Raw genomic sequence first — 22,124 nt, forward strand, 5'->3', positions numbered from 1 at the left:
TGGTCACTGGACTAAAATATACTTTTTCTTGCATTGTATCAGTTAAGTGCCAAGTTTAACACCATTGAAGGAAAGGACATACTGTTTACCTCTGCCTCATGTGGTAATGTCTGCTGTTTATATTTTGTATTTTAATTGATTCCTTTGGCACTTTGTACTCCACTCGCAGGTTAGCATTGCTTGTCCGGAAAGGATGGAGCCAATCACAAAAGTGTCCCACATCCCGGCAAGTAGATGGGCTTTAGTCTGCAGTTTGTGCAAGATAAAGACTGGTGCTTGCATTCAGGTAGGTTTGTGAATAATTGTAACCCGTTAAACTCCACACAGTGCAAACCGAATTGTACCTGAGCGAATCTGTCAGTTAGGTTTTTAGCCAGTTTACTCTTGTTACGTGACCGAGACATAGTGATTATAATCTAAATGGTGACAAAAGTCGCCTGCTCTTCTCTGATCTTTTCCCATACTGAGAAAAGTTGGACATTTACTCTTGACAAGGGCAGAAATAAAACTTATTCCACGGTTGGGAAAGAGTGGTGGCGGTGGGAGTCTGGGTGGGGGTGGGTGAAGGTGAGCTTGAAAACACTCAACAGATTTTTGCATGAGCAAAATTTACCCTTGCATGTTTACTCATGCTAAAATACAATTCACGAATATTTTGTAAGAGTACAATTTCCTGGCCTACATCTATCGGGTATGGTGAATTCATGAAAGCTGTACATCTGCACTAATGCAAGGGCTTATACCATGAGTGCACTTTTATGACTTGGTTTAATAATTGGGGACCCAAATTAGGTCCTCAGTTAACCAAGACACTTTGTTTTTTATGTAAGTTCTCTCTCTCTCTATCTGTACACTGGCTTCCCTGTGAGTGACAGCATTCTGCTCTTTCACAAGGAGCATGTCGGCACACAAAGCATTTTGTTCAGTGACAGACTACTGTAGCAATGTGTGCTTTTGGAGACCAAAAAATATTGCTTTTTGCCAGTGTTTGTTTTAATGGTGAGGACTTGGCAGCTCCCACAACGATAAAGTTTAGCAAAAACCATTTCAAAACAAAACACACATTGACAGAAACCTAAAGACTGACCACCAATGTCAAACCAATTGGCTTCGCCAATGATTTTTTATTTTAATGTTTCCCATGATTTTGTTGAAACTAGTTGCACTGATTTCTATTATGAAAATGTTTTCTTTTTTGGAGGGGGGGGGGATATGCATGCATTAAAACATTTTAGTAGGTGATGCTTTAAAGAAACGGTACCTAAAATTTCACTTTAGTTTAGAAAAACGCTTTTTTCCTAGTTGCATTTTTGTGAACATTTAATTTGAAAGCAAAGACTCCTCAATCTTGCTTTCAAGCTTTTGCAAATATTTGCATCTAATCAGAGCATTCTTGGAGCATTATACGTAGCCACATATTGCTATACTGGGACAACTGTCAGCAGTGCAGTCTGAGCTTACAAAATTTCCTTAGAGCGCTCCCCCTAATATTAAAGGCATTGCATTATTGAACCATAAATACAAGTTCCAACAGCATTAACATATGGACACAAGTATTACCTTAACTGCAGACAATACCCTTCCCTGATCCATAACCTGGTACTGTAAACTGGCAGCCAAAGGGTTTGTGCTGCAGTGGGTTGGGCCTACTTGTCTCAAGGACTAAATAAACATGAACACTTGTTGCCCTTGACCCCAAACAATATGTCCTGGGAGTCAGGCTATAGGAATTCCACACCCCTGGCTCTGACGTTTTACCTTGTCATGTCCTGTTTGCATCTTTAACTATGCCATTTACTCACCTCCATGCCCTTTCTGCATACATCAGTGGCTGGATACCATATTAGGACAGATGATTGGATCTCATAATGTGCACTAAACATTGTTTGCCCGAGTTATCTGGACAGTATAGCAATGATTGTTTTTAAGGGTTAATTCTAAGCACTACAGTGCTCACCTTGCTTGGCTAGAAAGGGGAGTAGGCAATGATGGATGAGGTAAATATGTGGGGAAAAAATGAAGTTTGATAACTTATGAAGCATATGTGATAGATGTGTAATGGCAATAGGAGGACATTTCAAGCCCCTTATAATAGTACTGCTTTCTAATATATTCAGATAAAATGCTCATTATTGAGGAGAATGGGATCTAAAGTGAGAATTCAGAATTGCATTGTCTTACAATAATATTTACTGTCGAGTTTATTTTATTCTAAAATGTGGCAATACAAAGAGGTGAAAATTAAAATGTACAGTTGAGTGATGCATGAGAATGAGTATTGGAAATAAACTCTGATTCTAACATTGCCTCTGTTTGCCCCCTCTCCACAGTGCTCTGTGAAAAGCTGCATCACTCCTTTTCACGTCACTTGTGCCTTTGAGCACAGCCTGGAGATGAAGACTGTCCTGGATGAGGGCGACGAGGTAAAGTTTAAGTCCTACTGCCTGAAACATAGCAAGAATAAGCAGGGCTCGCTGCCGGAGCCTGAGCAGACTAGTAAGAGCCCTATTGACCAGAAGCAGTCGGAGAGCGAGAAAACCAGCCTGCGTGCCCAGAAACTCCGGGAGCTGGAGGAGGAGTTCTACACACTGGTGAAAGTCGATGAAGTGGCGACTGAGTTAGGACTACCATGGCTCGTTGTGGACTTCATTTTCAAATACTGGAAATTAAAAAGGAAGAGCAATTTCAATAAGCCATTGCTGCCTCCCAAGGAGGACGAAGAAAATGGCCTGACGCAGCCAAAAGAAGACAGCATCCACACACGCATGAGGATGTTTATGCATCTCAGGCAAGATCTAGAGAGGGTAAGTTTTGACGTGCTAATCACTTTTTAAGGCCAATGAGCACACCAGATTTGGCAAAACCTACAACATATATTTCAGCTGTCACACCTCATACAAAGGTTTAGCATACAAATCTGTGACTAAAGTTGGTGGCCGTTCTTACTTACGGATATATCTAAAACCTTAACTGCTTTCCTTGTCAATGTTGTGATCTGCAAAGTAATTTTTTGTTGGGTAAAAGGTTTTCTCTGCTGTGAAATGGTTTCCGCAACGTTTCTTTGCTGCTTGAATTAGTCTGAAAAGACAGGAAGCCCAGCTTCCTTAAATCATATTAAATTACTATTTTTTAGAGTCAGTGTGAACGTGTCTTTTGCGTTCATTACAGGTCCGAAATCTGTGCTACATGGTGAGCAGGAGGGAGAAGCTGAAGTTATCTCACAGCAAAATTCACGAACAAATCTTCAATTTACAAGTTCAGCTTGTTAATCAGGAAATGGCAACAGGTACTGTATATGTAACTATGCGCTCCCAATTTCCTTTAGCTTCACCTGCGCTTTGTCGTCTGCCATAGCAATACACTTCTTCATTTTGCCTTAAATCCCATTTCCTCTCTTCCACAGTCAATGATTGTACGAATTTAGGTACACAGGCTGAGATATATATAGCAAAATGCCCCTAAAACCAAGCTCCTCTAAGAGGCATCATTATTTGCCCTCTTGGTAATTTGTTTTCTCCCTTATCCTCCAAACTTATGCATGGAAAGTCTGTCTTCATGGTTTTTGACTAACAGCTGCCAGTGTTCATTTACTTTGAAATTGTAAGCCTCCCATCCTCCAATGTGTGTTTGCCACAAAGGCCACTTGCAATTTGCAACTTGCTGATTCCGGTGCTAAGATCTAGTTCCCATGCCTTGTGCACAAGTACAGAAAAGCCCCTCTTACGCCAAATCCCATCTTGAGGCGAACTGGAAACGAGAAAGCAGCAAGCAAGATGACTTCTTGAATCAAAAGAGTTGTAAAAACGATGCTCAGAATTGTTTTTTTCTGATATTCCTTGGACTTTTTTTTAGATCTTTTTTTCCGATTTCTTTTGTAGCCTCACTACAAACCCGTTCAGTGTGTTCTCAAAATACTGCTGGTTGATACTGCATCCTTAACAAAAATATGCTCACCATGGCCAGTTTTGAAGCATACTGTTAATTTCACCACTTGGCATAAATATACTGCCATATTCAAACACTGAAGGAGCTGAGAGTCTTGACCTCTGTAAGTAAAATTGGCATTGTTACGACACTACCAAGCTTGCATATATCCCACTGTTGTGAATAAGGTTTACCAAACACCTCGAAGATGCTTTAAAGAGTCGTTGGAAATTGCACCTCTTTCTGGGTAGGCCTGAGCCCAGTACTCTTTTTAAATACCTGGGACATGCTGTGTCCTTTCTGCAGGATCTGCTAAGAGCATTGGGTTGTTCATCCATTAATGCATGAAAATTGCCCTAAAGTATATAGTATTTATCTAAAGCATTAATACAGTGAAAGTAGTATGTTCTCTGTCCTTTTAAATGAAAACAATATTAAAACATTTAACTCTTTGGTGACTGCAAAGGCATATAGACTGACTTACAAACAAGGTAAATCGAAAATCAATAACTTGAAAAGATTTACACAACATTGCTGTACACAGTAGCTTTGTTCTGGAGAAAAAGCAGGCATGAGACATAATATACAGATTGTACATCATGACTTGCCACCGGTGGGTGATCTAGCCACTTTTGGTGACCTCTTCATTAGTCCTAGCCATCACTGGATTCTGTTTTTATACCAATGAGTGTAATTTATTGATAAACAGCCATACCAAAACTGAAGCTTTTGTGATGGTGTAAGACGTAATTAATTGTTTCAACTTTAAAAGTATTTCATCTTGTCCGCTTTATTCCACAGTACAGAATATTTGTTAGCTTACTCTTGTATTTTAATGTTGCTGCTATTAAAAGGTAGATTTAGACCCTCTCCCTTGGGTGCACAATATTTACATTTAAACAGATTTACTGCAAAGCAGTATTGAAAAATACTGTCCTGACATTGTTGTCATCTTATTCTCACCTACGTGGGATAATTTGACCCTAAATAAGACGGAAGCACTTAGTGTTTTCAAATGAAACATTTGTTGCTGGTTGGCAACGCAGTGTCCCTACATTACCTAATTAAAAGTGCTTATAAAATGTACATCTCACTCTCAAAATATTTGTTGTCTGAGTTTTTAGGGCTTGCATTAATCAGTTGTTGTCGAAGACCAACCTTTTCTAATTGAGACTCTTCAGCGGATGAACTGAGACACCTTGGGGAGGTTTCACAATGCCACATTTGTTGTTTACCAAATTTGGTGGACTCCTTTCTGCACAATCTTCTGCAGGTCCACACTACTCTCTCTAGTTATCGAGATCGTGAAACCCTCTGCGATGCCTCCTAATATATTCTATCAATAATTGGTCATCTAGATCGGCCTGCTGTTGCTCCCTTTATCCCTATGCTAAATGTAGTTGCACTGTTGTCACCCGTAACTCTGCTCCCAACATAGACACCAAGATTTAGGTGAACTAAAGGCTGATTTGCAGGTCTTTCTTTGTCCTAATCTTCAGACTGTAGTAGCATGTTGTTTTACTTGAGTAAGAAAACGGCCTCTGCAAATCATGACCGCTCATGAGAAAAGCTGCTAACATTGAGGTTCAGACTCCGAAATGCGCTTATGTTGGCATTAAGTTGGGCATCCTTGGCCGACAGAGAAACTGGAAAATGACTTGGCAAATATTTTCAAGTTTTGGGTCTGTGTTGAAGCAGATGGTTAAAGAGTTTCCTCTCAGTCATTAATCTCAATTAATTTCATATGGATTAAGAGGTTCATTAAGAAAAACCAAGGCCAGTATAGGTTTCAATGGAGAAAGACATCAAAGACTTTGGTTTAGTAATTGCTTTGGACAAGCACCCTGTAGTGAGTTAGCTCAGCAGTGATAGCGTCTGTTGATTATTCAGCCGCAACAGCAAAGAGTTGGTTCTACACTATGTGTAAAATGCGGTTCCTAAACATGGGTCGCCCCAAGATGATGATTTCCCCACATACAGTACTGCCTTGGGGAAATAGCCAAGTTTTTTTTTCAAAAGGAGGTAGACCTTAACATAAACGTGAACAGGATAGAGTAATATCCAGCAAACCACAACTTTGCCACCTCAAAGAGAAATATCATCAAAAGACTGGCAAAGTTTAAATCGGGAAGACATCAAACTGTTAGGAGGACCGAATTCCAATCAAATAAAATGGGCTTGTTATGCATCATAAAAAAGAAACTTGGTTATTCTGCTATACAAGTTTTTGACCCTTCAAAAATGTATAGTTGATTTCAAAAGAGTTTGTTTCAGCCAGAACAGTGGTCATAATTATTGGATATTAATTAAGCTTTTATTTATATGTCCTACCCAAAGCCATTCAAACTAAGCATAATTGGTCCTTGTCGTCCAGTCCTTTGGCCAAGATGCACTCGCAGATTTTCTGAACCTGATGTGTAATGTAATGTAAAAATTACTTATAAAGTGCAGCATACACCGGACGGTTTCTTGGCGCTGTTCACTTTATTCGGTGAGAGGCAGAAGACAAGGAGAGAAGAGTATTATGTGTAAATGCTACGGAGGAGGTGGCTTTTTAGGAGAGACCTGAAGTGAAGGTGAGAGGAAGAGAGTCTTAGTTCCAGCGGCAGAGAGTTCCAGAATGAGGGTGCCAAGAAGGAGAATCTGAGACCTCCATGTTTTTTGCGCCTAAAACGGGGTGTCTGAAGGAGCGCAAGGTGAGAGGAGCGGAGGTGCCTGGAAGGAGAATAAGGGTGCAGAAGAGAGGAAATAAAGAAGGGACCGGTGCCGGCCAAAGATTTATGAGATGTGATGATGTCCCTCTGTATGCTTGCTCTGGACAGAGACAACAAGCCTGCAGAGATTTGCAGCGACCTACTAGAGCCTTCTGGGCTTACTCACCAATGAAATTTGCTGTTCTGGAGACAGTGTTGGACAAAAGTTAACCATACAATGGCTTCGCCCAAGGGCACCTATAATCAATAGTTGGAGACAGACATGATAAAATGCCCACTGCAAAAGGGGGGGTTAATGAAGAATAAGTAAACATGAGAAACTCACCGAAAATGTAGCAGAGTGCACACTAGTGCTCAGAGATCCGCTGGATGCTGGACCTCCTTGACCAAAGAATGTGTACGCTGGGTGATGCAAAATCAACATTTACCCACTCATTGCAACCGCATAAGAAAACACTCTGGGAGGGTTGCCTATGCAGGTGCGTGCCAAGCAAATATCTATGACCCAGCCGCCATAATGACCAAATATAGGACTTGTTGCTAAAGAACGTCTGTGCACGACAATGAACAGAAATTGTAGCTAATTTGCGTTTGAGTAGCACAAAGGCAAGTTAAGTCACCAATTGTTGCATTGATAATTCTTTTTTGTTCTTCATTTTGAATTCTGGATAAGCACTGGATTACAATGCTAAAAAGTATGGTAGATAAATCTAACCTCATGACAAATAATACACACAAAGTTTAATATTGACATTTATTAAACAAAAAAAGTCAACATTCAGAAGGTTTGCATGGGGTAAAGGTAACTAGAGTAATTGCTTGACAATATTCGAAGTGTTTCTCTGCAAGACATAGTGACATTTGAGTCATGCAAAAGGAAATATAACTTCGATGAAACCGGACAATATCATTGCTCCCAATTTAGATACTGGGTGATGCAGCCTAGCATCAAAAAGTGGCCACCAGAGATCATATATCCTCGTAGGGTTCATCAGAATAATATTCTGACTGAATAAATAAGTGACAAACCTTGGGAATCCGTTGCAAGTTGTTTCTGAAGTTCCAACAGCAATCTTGGTAAAGAAGCCCATTGCAGTGCAATAGTAGATTTGTGCTGACATCCGTCAGACTGCATAAATACTATCCACTCAACCGGAATCTATGCCAGAAGAGATGCAGCATCATAGAGGACTTCATACATAATGGATGAGACTTTCTACATATTAAGTGCTTTCGGGCATAAAGTTTAGCTGCTATGAAAACCGCATTAGGCTACCCGCATCCCTAATGATATAAAGTGCTACAGAGCCTGCGCTCCCCAATACTTAAATGTAAAGTGAAGGCTGACTTCTGTTGTGGAATTGCCTAGGAACAGCAAAAACCACAGCTATTCAAAGCACCAATTATAAATTCTGCCCACAATGCTATGTATGCTTTACCTTGAAGATTAGCGTTTACAACTGCTGTTTGACCCTAGATCACACCGCATTAAATGTCCAGTGTCACAACCTAGAGTACCATTTATCTACAGTAAAGCCGAGGTGCGGTAGCCTCAAAATGCAGTGATGGAGGATAAGGGGAAACCAGGAGCCTTTGAAGAGGAGAACTGCAAGGATTACACATACCATGGTTGAGAATATTTTTCTACTCTTCCATAATAAATATTGCCTGAAAATGTGCTGGAACAAAAGGCACTTAGTAAGATGCCATATTGACGTTATCTGCTCGGAGATAAACACTTGCGGTTATGGAATTAGCCCAAACCCATCCTCAAATTCTGATATGTTATTTTTGCAAACTTAATTTGAAGATGATCATCCTGAAAAGAATGCTACTGGAACACAACTATACGACTACTCTCCTCTTCAAAGTGTGGTGACTTTCTGAATTCCCCTTATTCTGAATACCAGGTCAGAGATGTGTCCTTTTCAGGGGCAGTTAGTATTACAGGGCCACACGCAAGATGGCTGTGGAAGGATTTTGTGCTAATAGCGGAAGTCTGGCAACTTACTGAAGAGTAAAGCTTTTGCAGAGTCGTGTTGCGACATGGGCATCTCAGACTGTTTAGACGTGCCCATATGGTGATCTCTTCATAAAGAGAAAAGGAACAAGTCCGTTAACCTGCTGAAACGCCATGTTGCAAATAACTTTCAGGACATTTTAACCTTGTGGTGGTGATCTGCCCAGACAGTACAAAGCAGTATACTATTTATAGAAACATTAATAGGAAATATTGCATTGGGCAGAAAAAAGGTGTATAGCACTGCGGACAGATTATCTGCCAGGTGTGGATAACTATCTGGCAAACGTTGATTAGCAGGGATTATCAGGAATTAAACTAGAGGTTATTAGCCCACTCCTATGTAAAATGCCAAAATCATGCATCCTGGTACCCATTCCTAAGGAAATGCGCTGTAAGTAGATTGATCAGGGGCATTAGCATACACTTTTTCCATATGTAGTATAGTAGATGTGCCAGACTTCTGTGATGATGCTCTTGGTTGCTTCATCTTGTGTTCTCAAATCATATTTCTAATATCTGTCAGCAATCACATACAACTGCAGCCTCTACCTTATCCCCAAATTAGGTAAGAAGGAAGCCTGTTATACCACCATCCAACATGCAGAATTTGGGGATATGGCCCTGAAGTCCTACAGTTCAGTTTTCTAGACCAGCCTCCTGTGTTTTTGACTATATAGGAGGCAATCCTATATGCGAAGTGCATGCTTCAGAGCAAACTTAAACTCGAGCTCATTGCAAACCACAGATCTTTAAACTTTTGCATGCTCCGATACAACACGTACTGAAGCAGGCAGGACTTGTGTATATACATAAAAACCTGTTCATCTGGCAGCCATTGTTGCTTGACGCGCAATTAGTAAGAGCGATTGGAGAATTCTGGCAAATGGTAGTGTCCCAAAACAGTATAGATCAAATAAATAAGTACCCCCACTTGTCCACTGTATTTGATCACATTTGCTGCTTCCTTTTAGTTAGATATTACTGACAATGGGACATTGGGATCTCTTCTTAAAGGACGCTATCCCCTCACACTCTCATATTGGTAACATACTTCATCATGGGGTCCCTCCTCGCGAGTAACCAATGTTGCTCAGAGGACTCATGACCTCTTTTGTCATTCATATTGTTCACTCTTTCATTCACTGGATCTTATTTTGTTTAATTGTGTATATTTTTGGGGGGAAGTATGCTGGCTTTACTTTCAGTTCCTAATATCGCAAGGATAAAAAAGAAAACTTGGGAATTTTAATGGAGTGGATTATTTGTTCACATCCACAGCATTACATCAGAAGTGCGGTGGATTTGAATGGTTTGTCCACCACCCTAAAGAAAAAAACGATGCAAAACCAGACCAAACAATGGAAATGCACAGATCATATTGACTTCATATGGACACATTTTTCATCCATTCCTGTCACAAATGAAAGGCCCAGCCATACAAGTGAGGTGCAGCTTTTTTTTAGAGCAATGTAGGAGGGTTGTGTGGTAGGAATTATGTTGCTCCCTGAATATTCTGGAACCTTTCCACAAAGAAATGTGAGGAAAATTGGTGTTATCAGTTTGGTTTCTATCCATTCTTGCTTCTAAATGCAAGCCAGAGTGCAAGAAAGAAAATGTTTGGCGAAATGCCCTCTAAAATCAAATGATGTACGGCTAACCCCAAATTCAAGGTTATGCATATAACCACTAATCATAAAATCAGTAGCTGGGGCACGTTAAAAAAAATGCATAGGTTTTCTTCTTACATTAGATTTTACCATATGGTCGGTGCACAATAAATATTATAAATTGAAGCTCAGTTGTTGGCTCTGAGTTTCTGGAAAGGAACAAAAACTATATGTTTGAGGCATAGGAGCTGTAGATCGTATAGTTATGCATAGTTCGCCATCTGGTGTTGGCTCGGATGTTTGCACTTTGTTTTTGTATTGGAAGAAGTCTTTGTGTTCACGAGGTAGGTGACTCCTCCTTAGGACTATGGTGCACATGGGCATCCACTCCATCTACAGATTGTTTTTTCCCGCCATCGGGTTCGGATGTGTTTTGCGCCGCTCCGGTATCGTCTTCCAACCTTTTTGACGCGCAACCCTTACCACTCAACTGTATTGTTTTTGATCGCGATTTCCCTTTCGACGCGCATCATAAAAATCCAACTACTTTTATCGAGGCTGACCGTGAGGCCAACCCGCGCCGACCACGCCAGCAGTCAATGGAACGGACTCCATTTAAAAAAGGCCTGGGTGTGGTGCTGAGTTCCCACACACAAACTTGCATGAGGTCTGCAACCTCTGCCTCTCCCCGGAGCAGGAAGAAACCAGCTGCGAGGCCTGACTATCTTTCAGTTCTAAGAAAACTATTAGTGACAGTCAGGCTTGCCGGCACGAGATGAGACGCGGCACTAGTCCAGTGCCAGATATCTTCGGAGACGAATCGGAATTCCAACCCAGCGCCGAAGTAGGACATATTTCTGTGTCTGAAGCCTATGACTCAGACATGGAAGAGGACATGAACATCACTCCGGCTCAACGAACTGTAACAAGCCCCAACTGCCCATAAAAACACCAAAAACTCCGGTTACATCTCCTTAGAACGATAGTGCGCATGGGCATTGACTCCATCTCCAGATTGTTTTGGCATGGAGGGTTATGATGGAGTTAGTAAGAAATAGAAAAGGATGTCTATGTGTAATGTATCTAAGTAAGATATTTCTGAAACAGATAGAGGTATCCGGGGTGGCTCTACATGCCAAGAACAGATGCATACTGGTAAGTAGCATTTTCCGTTTGAGGCATATGAGCTGTGGATCGTATACTTATACATAGACTATACAGCAGTTACTTCTTTAGCGGTGGCTACCTGTATCTGTTGCAGTGGTTTGAAAAAGTGTTCTTATTACAGCCTGGCCCACACTAGCTTGTTGTTTTTCCTGCACGTCTACACCAAAGTGTTTTGTGAAGGTGTGCGGTGTAGACCAAGTTGCTGCTTTGCAGATGTCATCTAGGGGATTGTGCCCTAAGAAAGCCATAGATGCCCCTAGTTTACGTGTGGAGTGAGCTCTCGGGGGAATGGTTAATCTGTGTTTGGCTTTAGCATAGCATATTTGGATGCATTTAACAATCCGCCTTGCAATCCCATGTTCATGTTCTCTTCCATGTCTGAGTCATAGGCTTCAGACACAGAAATGTGTCCTACTTCGGCACTGGGTTGGATTTTCAATTTGTCTCCGAAGATATCTGGCACTAAACTAGTGCTGCGTCTCATCTCGTGCCGGCAAGCCTGACTGTCACTAATAGTTTTCTTAGAACTGAATGATAGTCAGGCCTCGCAGCTGGTTTCTTCCTGCTCCGGGGAGAGGCAGAGGTTGCAGACCTCATGCAAGTTTGTGTGTGAACTGAGCACCACACCCAGGCCTTTTTTAAATGGAGTCCGTTCCATTGACTGCTGGCGTGGTCGGCGCGGGTAGGCCTCACGGTCAGCCTCGATCAAAGTAGTTGGATTTTTATGATGCACGTCGAACGGGAAACCGCGATCAAAAACAATACAGTTGAGTGGTAAGGGTTGCGCGTCAAAATGGTTGGAAGACGATACCGGAGCGGCGCAAAACACATCCGAACCAGATGGCGGGAAAAAACAATCTGTAGATGGAGTGGATGCCCATGTGCACCATAGTCCTAAGGAGGAGTCACCTACCTCGTGCCCACAAAGACTTCTCCCAAGACAAAAACAAAGTGCAAACATCCGAGCCCAACACTAGATGGCGATCTATGCATAAGTATACGAATCTACAGCTCTACATACCAAGAACAGATGCATACTGGTAAGTAGCATTTTCCATCTCTGTTACCAGAATGGTCTGTTGGACGTAGTGGAGTATAAGCACATTGGCCATCAGTGTAAATACCTAAAGATGAGGATTGTTTCTTATTTATTTTCCTTATTTTTTTATTTTAAAAAAATTGTTTCTTTAGGAAAACTATGCGTGATCTACACTTATGCCCCCTAGCTGAATCAGGAATTTTGTCATCCTTTCACAAATGTATAGCTTTTCGGGCCTACTAATAAGTTTCACACCTGTTTCTACCACAAACTGCAAGTAGGTGGAAACCACAAAAAGTGGTAAAATCGGCTACCACTTAGAAAAATGCTAAAACTGTGGGGGGGCGGGGGGGTTGTTCTTCTTTTACAGCTCTGCTTGTTCCTGAAAGCTGAGAAGATGGTGAACTTAGCACAGCAAAATCTTTATTGATCCGATTTTTAGGAGGGAAGACATCTGCTTTCTTGCACAGCACTTTTTCCCCATTTTTCCAACAAAAAGCAATATGTTGCTATATTTTAGCTCTTTGCTCGCATCCCTGAGGGGCATTCAAAACCCTGGGTACCTGTAAGATCCCCAACAAGTGGGGGGAGAAAAGGACTGAAATGTGACTTTTATGGAAAATATTTGTGGAAGCCTAAGTGCAAAGTGCTCCAAGCATCAAATGGCCTCCGCCACTGAGGTGGAAAAGCCTCATTAGCTAAATGTTTTTTTTGTTAACCTGGTTCTGCCTTTTTCTAATGCCACTCTGGTTATAGACCTTCTTTAGGCCCCTTATAGTCCTCAAAGTATTTCTAACCATAAACTGTAACGTGAAAATGAAAGAAAAAAAAACTGCCTGAGTTTGGACCTTATTGACCAGTTTGTGTTGAAAAATTTTAGTTTAACAAAGGTAAAAAGTATAAAAACACCATCAAAGAATGTGCTTCCGCTCTTGAAATAATAAACCAGCACACTCAATACCAATCCTCTTTGTAAACATGATGAATGTTTTCACTACCACTCGCATATTAACTATTGCTCTTTACCCCAAAGTCAGAGGGATGTTATGGGCTAATCATTTCTAAACCTTGCAAGGGTGCTGCAACTCAAAACCTTTTTTTGTAAATCTGATGAGGTTTTATAAATTAGTCAAACTATATCGCAGAAGTCACTTACATAAATCTAAGAGGTTTGTAGGATGAATTCGGAACCTAATGCTTCATCTATTTCTGGCCTGGAGTGGACCAAAATACATCCTTTTAGGGAGAGACTCTGATGTGGGCAATATATAACTTAAGAAAACGGCAGTCGTGATCAAATACAGTGGACAAGCGAGGTACTTCTGTTTTTGTTATAAGTTATTGTGACCTACCTACTCCACCTAGCTATTTTTGCAACCCCTTTCTGAAGGACCCATCACACCCTATCCCAGCATCTTTTGTGAGATTGAAACATTGTGCTGATTAGACTTATGGACTTGCCCTAAAGCCACGTGACCTCAGAGAAGTCTCCTGGGAGGTCTATTTTTTTAGGTAGCAATTATGGTGAACTACAACCCCTTACTATAACTGAGCCATGTTTGCATTAACTTGAAGACAGGCTTGTTACTCCACGCACATCCATGCTTCTGACCAAGGTCACGCCCACCACTCCATATTCCGTGACAGAAGAATGGTAGAACACCCAACGTTCGTCACCAGACCACAAACATTGCAGTGTGCTGTACACTCACACTCCATAATGTGTAACACTGTTTGAACCTGATCCTTCCGTAGCCCAAACCTATTCATCAGTCAACCTTCTCCTGCCATTCTACGCCAGAAAAATCAATTTCCGAATCGGCATTGGTGCAGCGGATTGCCCATTGAAATTCAGTTCTGCTACACATAAAAAAAGAAACGTTGCAGCAACACCTTGTCTAAATTGTCCTAATAGGTCGAGGGCTTTTATGGGTAAATACCACTTGCTGAAGTTAGTTAGTAGCTATGTGGCCATTAATCATCACTGTCACCCAAGTGTACTGTGCTGATATTTACTGAAGGCGGGCGTGTTTATTGGATCATTATTGAAGACGTTATTTTTCTGTTTGACCATTACGTGCCCTCCACCATCTTAATGGAGTCAGGCGAACTGCTTTCCAAATGATGCAGAGGATGCAAGTCTGCAACTTACACATATGATGCAAACTGAAAATGATACTTGTAACAATCAGTTAGCAACTTTTTGTCTTCTAGCCATTACATGGCAAACACAGACCTCACTCTACACACTCAAATGAACGCAGACACTGGGGACACCATGGAGCAGGGCACTCCAAGCATACCTGTTCTTCTGGGTGTCTCTGATAATGTTGACGTCCATTTCTTGCACCACAATGCCTCTGTTCATACGTTCACATCCTATGAATTCCAATTCATTCGTTCAAGGTGGAACCATAAATCGAAGATGGAACCATAGTTTGTTTTTGAGTTTAAAGCCGATTGCTGGCTTTATTAAAGAGATTATCAAAAAGGTAAATGATCCAGCTCGAAATTTTTCTCTCCTGAGTGCTGAGCCCTAGCAGTCATCTTTTTTACAAAAATAAATCGATTCTGGTAGTAATAGAGCTTCAGATTACTATATGGACTCTTACTCTGCTTGTGAAAACTGCAGACACATGGACAACATTTTAAATCCATTTCCCAGGACGATCTATCAAATTGTTATAAAGTGTGTCTCTTTCTTTGGGCGTGCATTCCAGTTCAAGTTGTGGAGTCTAATATTCCTATTTTGAGCTGCACTGACTTAATCGGATTAACCTTACTTTAAATCACTGTTGTGAGGCTTTTTCTTCTAGCGCTCTGGGCAGTATTCATTATGGTTACTATTGTTTATCAGAAATATACCTTACTCTCTAGCACTATTGCATTCTAAATGGCTATCCGAGTCACTCCCTCTGTACAGTGGGCTCTCCATGTGTGGTATGTCAAGTTTTATTGTAGGAGCTAGCAAAGGGTTTCGGATTTGGATACCTCATGACTCAAATATTTACAATCAATAAAATTAATGCTCGGCCACAATCCTGAACCCGAAAAATAGGGATTTTATTTATAGGTAGGAAAGTAAGGTAATTAAATTAGGAACAAAACAAAAAACAGATATGACTAAACACACAATTATAGCATTTAAGCTTTAACCGCATCGCTGCGGCGGTTATTTTTCCCCTACGCGGCTTTTTTCTAAAAGCCGCGTAAGATGACGAGCTCAGCTCGTCATCCGCACACGCCCCCTGTGGCTGATGACGAGCTGAGCTCGTCATCAGCATTGAAGGGGTTAAGGTGCTACAAAACAGAGGGCGCTATGATGGCCAATGATTTTATATGTGCATCGTATCCTTGGCAAACTCTCTAAATGCTACATTTAGTAGAGCCAGTTCCTGGGGCTGAAGCAGCGGTGAGCTTGAGCCCGGAGAGGCCTGAAAGTCAGTAAAATTACTCAAACTCCCAAAATACTCAAAATCGACAACATAAAATAAATCCAGTTCTCTCTCAAGTACAACGAAAATGATACGGTGCTAATGAACAAGTTCCTAAAGTCTTGGTGTCCAGTTAAGGAGGCTACTGTGGATTTAGTAGTCTGTATCCACAACAGGACATATTTAAGGGGAGATCATTGGAGGTCCAAATTGCTCTCATAGTCATAATTCAACACAGGGAGTCTAATGGTGCTAAACCAAAAGCCATGATGTTAGTTGGGGAAACCAAACTTCAAGTCAGCTCTTGCTAATCTGAGCATTTGTACATGTTATGCGGCATATAAATGTTGTGTATATGTTGTGATATGTATAGGTGTTTTTTGTTATCTTATTTGCACTTTTGTTTGATACAGATATGTTTATATGTTGTATTCTTATGTGTTACAGCTTGACCTGTGGCTCTGCGTTTGTAACAGGATTTCTTCCATCAAGATAATCTTGAAGATTTATTTTCTAGGTTGCCAAAGAGGTCACATGCTGTTATAGATCAGTACCCATTGCGAACACACTTTCTTGATTTCCTCCTATGTTTCGTAGAGGATTTATTTGCAGAATGGTTTACCTAGCAGCAACTAGTAGTTGAATGGCCACTTAAAATTTCCTTTTTGCACCGTATATTTCTTATGCTTCAATTAGTTGTAAGACATTCTCAGTCTGCTCCTCCCCTTCTATTGTCCATTTGTTGACATGGAGAGATGGTCTACTGAAATGCTCCTCCTTCGCAAATGCGGGTCAGGCGCAGCTGCATTACAGTTTTTCCACGTTTTTCCTCCCCCTATTGTTTCCGGTACGTATTCTAAAATGTTTCGTTTTTTGACATATGTCTAGCATGAATTTCATGTGGCTCTGAATAAATTCTATTTAGTATTGTTAATTGCAAATATTTTACTTGGAATATTAAAACAATGTTGCTTTTGTCTTTCTCAGGCCGTCCTCTGTCCAGTGCTTTGGAGAAAACTCTTTTCTATCCACCTCCACGAATCACTCTGAAGTTAAAAATGCCAAAAATCACTTTGGGTAACTCTAAATTAAATGCCCAGACAAAATTGGATAGTACCTTTTCTGTGGAGAAAAATAGTCACAGCCCCACGCGCAGTAAAAAAGGTCTTCAACCTATGGAGTCCGCAGAGTTGAAGAAGAAATCCTATTCCAGACATTCAAGTGATAAGAAGAGTAATGGAGTAACGAGAGAGACTAGACTTGCCAAAAAGGATGTGCACAATTCAGGACCTACAGAATCCTCAAATATTCACATGCGTCAGACATTGGGGAAACCATTAGCTCTCCAAGCTGTACTACATGGACAATCTTCCAATGGCAATGGGAAAGTTCATCATGAGAATTTGAGATTTAGCAAGTGCAACGGAGCTGTAGGCCGAGCGGGAGACATTATGCAAAGAAACCGTGCCAGCCAGACCGCTTATGAGCAAGAATCTGTTCTCACTTCTCATTCAGCTAGTCGGAGCAGCTTCAGGAAATCCACTATGGAGCATTTTAGTAGGTCCTTCAAAGAGGCAACGAACAGTTTAGTGAGGACCACAGAGGACCTCAGGAGCTCTGAAAAGTCACATAGGAGGCTGACAACAAAAGATCAGGCATGGAGTAACCAGACAGACTATCCTGCAGCGGTTGCTTCCTACCAGGACAATGACGGGTACTGTCCCGACATAGAACTAAGTGACTCTGAAGCAGAAAGCGATGAGAACCGAGAACATAACCAGCTAAGGAGAAACGTTTCTGGCCGGGAAAGCCCAATTAAAGACTTCGGTAGAAATTGTCGCAGCAAAGGCAAAACAAACTTACCATCTCACAGCTCATTGCAAAGGTGATACAAACTCTAAATATTGACAATTGTCGTTTATTTCCAATAGGTTAGTGTGAGTGAGTGTAGGCACCGAAGGGTACCTCAAATGCCATAGTCTAGGCGAACAGTGCAGTGATATTAGAATGAAATTGAAGTTTACAAATGTCCTCCTTCAGTAATTCAACGTGGATTATCAATCAAGCCCTTAAAGTAGCCTTCAGGAATACCTTGTACTTGATGTGTTTCTCTTTTAAGGCTGTGGCTTGCTGCAGCATCGAGTGATTCATGTAAAAGTGGATGGTATAACTCCTGGTTGCATTTTTCTTAAGATACATTGAAAATTAGTGGACCCTAGCCTTTGTGGTTAGGAAAAAATGCTGGTTCCTTGTCAGCCATGGAAAGTATTTTATTTACATTTATGTTTTAATTTGGTTAAAGAGACAGTATAATCCTTTGGTGTTTCTACTGGTGTGACTGGGTGTTCCTGTAAGGCTGTTACGTGGAAATTCACCAAACATTCGAATCCCTGTTTACAAATTGTGAATTTTGTTTGAGATGGATGCTAAACTTCGTGTTCTCACATCGTACCGACACGTTTTTTGATCCTGCACAAGATTGCCATACATTATTCCTCCTCCCCAAACCTGGATGCAGCTTCTGGTGCTACAGTTGTGGGTGCTCTGTACATATGGGCATGGGCTGTGGGGTTCATTTGTATAAACCTTTATCCATCAAACAAGTACAAATGTCTAGCTCTCAAATAATGTTTGCTGGAGTAGATGCACTACATTGAAGTATCTCTTATGCTACAATAGCTGCAATCACAGATGAGCTGTGCCTGCTTTCGCGGAATTGGGAAAGTTGGAAAATCAGTGGGATTTGCTTTGTTCTTTCTAATCTTATTGGCTCTCCCAAGCTCACTTTGTTCGCTAGTGTGTGGTGATGTCCCTTCACTTTGAGTACATTTCTTTTTTAATTCATTGCAGGATACATATCAACCTTGGCGTTCAAAGCCATTTCTGAAACGAAGAACACTTGTGCTGATAACTTTAAGTGCTCAAACAAACTGAGTAGTGTTCAACCTCAGGGCTGTTCTCATGATAACGTATTAACGCACGACCGCAAAAACAGACAACCGCAAAGCAATATATTAAGCGATATAGAGCTGCATCACTTACACAGGCTTTTCTTACCCAGAAAAATGTGGTGCTGTAGGATAAGTTTCTAAAACCCATTGGGTTAGTGAGTAAGGTTTTGCCAGAGTGAATGCTTCCACCCTAGGTGCTATCTTTGATTAGTGAAATAATTTGGAGAGGTGAGCCTGTGCTAATCCTTGTTATTACAATGAAAAAGTGCTAGCTCTGTTTTGTGCACTGATACTCTAACTTCAAGCCGGACCAGTGTCGGTTGGTGCTGCCATGACACTTGTAGACTGTCGTTGGGAATCTAACACTAAAAGCCAGAGTTGGGTTAGGGAATTGTAATTCTACAAATTAAACTTTGAAATTCATCTATATTGGTGCGTAAACTAAGAAGCACTTTAGTATGATGAACACAGGGACTGTGGTTCCCTGTCTTTCCACCCAAAACGAATCCCGACAGAATCATTTAGGCAACTTGAGATTTCTACATTCTTTACATTTGTACTGGATTTGTTCACTTTATAGGTGTACTGTGGAAATCTAAAGCTGTCCCATTTTCAAAAGGTCAGTATTCTGACTGGTAGCATTTTTGGTAATTGTAAGGCATATCTGCGCCTAAGCACTTGTTTGTGGAAGGATTGGCCATCACCTGGGCATTACCCATTGGGACAAAGAAAGGCAGCTCTCACTTGCACTGTAACAACCTCTAACTTTTCTTTCCTTCGGTTCTGTTTGTATTGTTTTGATCATGTGCTAAGCGTGTAAAACACTGAGATAACACACTGACCCTCTCTCTAAGTCGAAAGAGGCACTAACCTAGTTATGCTGCTGTACTTTATCATGCAAGGCAAGAAACTAAATATTGTGGTGCTTTAGCAAATAATAGTTTGCCAATTATTGCTAAGGGTTTTTCTGTCTTGGGCAATATTTTTGATATTCTTAAAATGAATTTACTATGTAAATGAAGGATCTCTTTTAGTTGGGTATCAGAAGTATTGTCCCTGCCTGCCACAAAAAGTGCATATGCTAGTTTTACTGTACTTGTTTGGTTGTTAAATGTTGTTGAAAGTATTACCTCTTAACCTTTTGTAAAACCTTTTTTTTGTGTTATGCATTTTGTTTTATATATAAATATATATATATAAATATATATATTCAATTTTCCAGAATGGACTCTGCCTTTTTAAGATGTCCTCCTTTTTACAAGTACTTTTTTCATTAAATTATGACTGCTAAAATAATTCTATTTTGTTGTCGTTCTCTTTATTCAGACTTTGCCCAGATTGACTTGGTTTCTAAAAAGCTTGCAATCAAGTTACTTAGCAGCCATATTGCGATTCGGGCAATCTAATAAGTGGTTTGGCCGTTGCACAGTACATCCGCTTTATTTAACCCAAGAACGAAGGACATCTTTGAGTGGTGCAGTGGCCATAGAAGTGGCATTTGCAAGAACTGCATTCCTAAAGTCCAGTCTGGATATGACCTGTGAATATACAGCTGTTAGTTGGTAGTCAGGTGAGATGAGATGGTAGATCTAATTCAAAATGTGAGTTTGAAAATTGGCAGAGGTTGAGCAGGAGATTTAGGTAATCCACGATGGCAGGCAAAGTTTTTTTCTTTTTCTTGATAGAAGTCAATATAAAGAAGAATTGGGTTCTCTGTCCTTTATAGTTTCCTCACTTTTAAGATCAGCAATGCAAATAAGTACGGATCTGAATTATCGGTCTCAGCCGATACAAATTCATTTTGCTACAGAGGAAGACAGATTATAGGAAAGAAAAGTATGGGAGATCATTGAAATGAAGAGTTATCAGCAGTACTGGTTGAAATCGTAGAAGACATTGAAACGGGCAGCGAGAGGCACCATTCGAGGGAGGGAAGGAGTCTATTGGGACAAAAGAGATTGGCAAGCGATAGAAATTGTGTGACAGAAGACAATAAAATGAAGTCCACTATTGTAGAAGTAGGAGGGTGAGAGTATTTCAAGAAAATTAGAAGAGATGATGTACCAGCACAGGGTGAATGTCAAATCGCAGAAATCCCAAACGGAATGGAAGAACATTGTCTGAGCCAGTGAGACTCTTGTAACACACTGGTTGAAATCAAAACTTATTTCAGTTGGCATGCTGTGCCTTATATTCTACCAGGATTAGAAACCTGTCTTCCTTCAAACAAACAAAAAAATCCCACATCTAGGCCTGCATTTAACAGGCACTGAAGTAGTATAACAAACTTTAATGGGTGCCCTGCCAGACGGTGCAAAATTGCTGTGATGCTCGCAATACCTTCTTCGAAGACTAGAGCAACACAACCTGGGCCAAGAACCTGATCAAAGACTCCCCAGGGCATGACCTTATTAGACAAAGCCTAAGCTACCAGGTTTTCCAAGTTTAATCCAGGTCAAGGGGCAACTAAATTTAAGAATTTTCAAGTTCATGGGTTAAGGATGTATGATGTTAGTCGTTAACCCAACCGACATATATGTTTCAAAGTTTAATTATTTTCCAATGGGGAGCAACAGAAAAACTATTTAAAACCAATGTTTTTCTGCATTATAATTGTTTTGAGACTACTCTTAAAGTATTTGTACAGTATACTTTATTAACACATTTACGTTTGATAATTTTACATGACACAAATGGGTAACAAATAAAATTGTGAAAGATCATATTTTTCTGGTAAATAGTTTTTCTGTTGCTCCCAATTGGAAAACAATGTTTAGACTTTAAATTGAAGAATAGGTATGTTCAAATATGCTGACCCCATACCAACCTGTAATGCCAAATTCATCAATCTTGCATCCTTTCCTCATCCCTTCAACGTTCATCCTGTTTCTCTTGAATGTGAAGACATTTCTCCAAAAAAGCAAGCATACATTATTGTGTCTCATGCTGTGAAACTAAACGGCTGACCCAGAAACCATAAACCACTACAGTCCATATACGTTCCTATTACGTAGAGAAGTCAATCAAAATAATAAATCACTGTCCGTACCCACAAATCAGACCAACCTATCCTGTGGCTTTGTTCATTCTCGGTGTGGAACCGGAGACCGCTCTTATTGGCTGTCCAAGAAGAACTGTTCCTATTGACCCGACCTCCCTGCAGCATTCCTCCCTCCCAACCTGTACACCACCCCAATTTATTCACATTCCTTTCTCCAACAAGGCATGCCAGGTCAAATTAGTAGTCCATCTTTCTACCTCTTCC

General features: G+C 40.7%; 1 protein-coding gene across 1 annotated transcript in view; it reads left to right on the forward strand.

Moving 5' to 3' along the window:
- Positions 1 to 20,148, forward strand: part of JADE3 (jade family PHD finger 3) — a 225,772-nt gene extending 205,624 nt beyond the window's left edge. The window contains exons 8-11 of the mRNA XM_086934199.1: positions 170 to 286; positions 2,331 to 2,804; positions 3,169 to 3,286; positions 16,896 to 20,148. Coding sequence (XP_086790325.1) covers positions 170 to 286; positions 2,331 to 2,804; positions 3,169 to 3,286; positions 16,896 to 17,797 — 1,611 coding nt within the window. The 3' untranslated portion in view covers positions 17,798 to 20,148. The remainder of the gene's footprint in view (positions 1 to 169; positions 287 to 2,330; positions 2,805 to 3,168; positions 3,287 to 16,895) is intronic.
- Positions 20,149 to 22,124: the final 1,976 nt, after the last annotated feature.

The sequence above is a fragment of the Lissotriton vulgaris genome, chromosome 8 (assembly GCF_964263255.1).
Source record: "Lissotriton vulgaris chromosome 8, aLisVul1.2, whole genome shotgun sequence".
Classification (NCBI taxonomy): Eukaryota; Metazoa; Chordata; class Amphibia; order Caudata; family Salamandridae; genus Lissotriton; species Lissotriton vulgaris.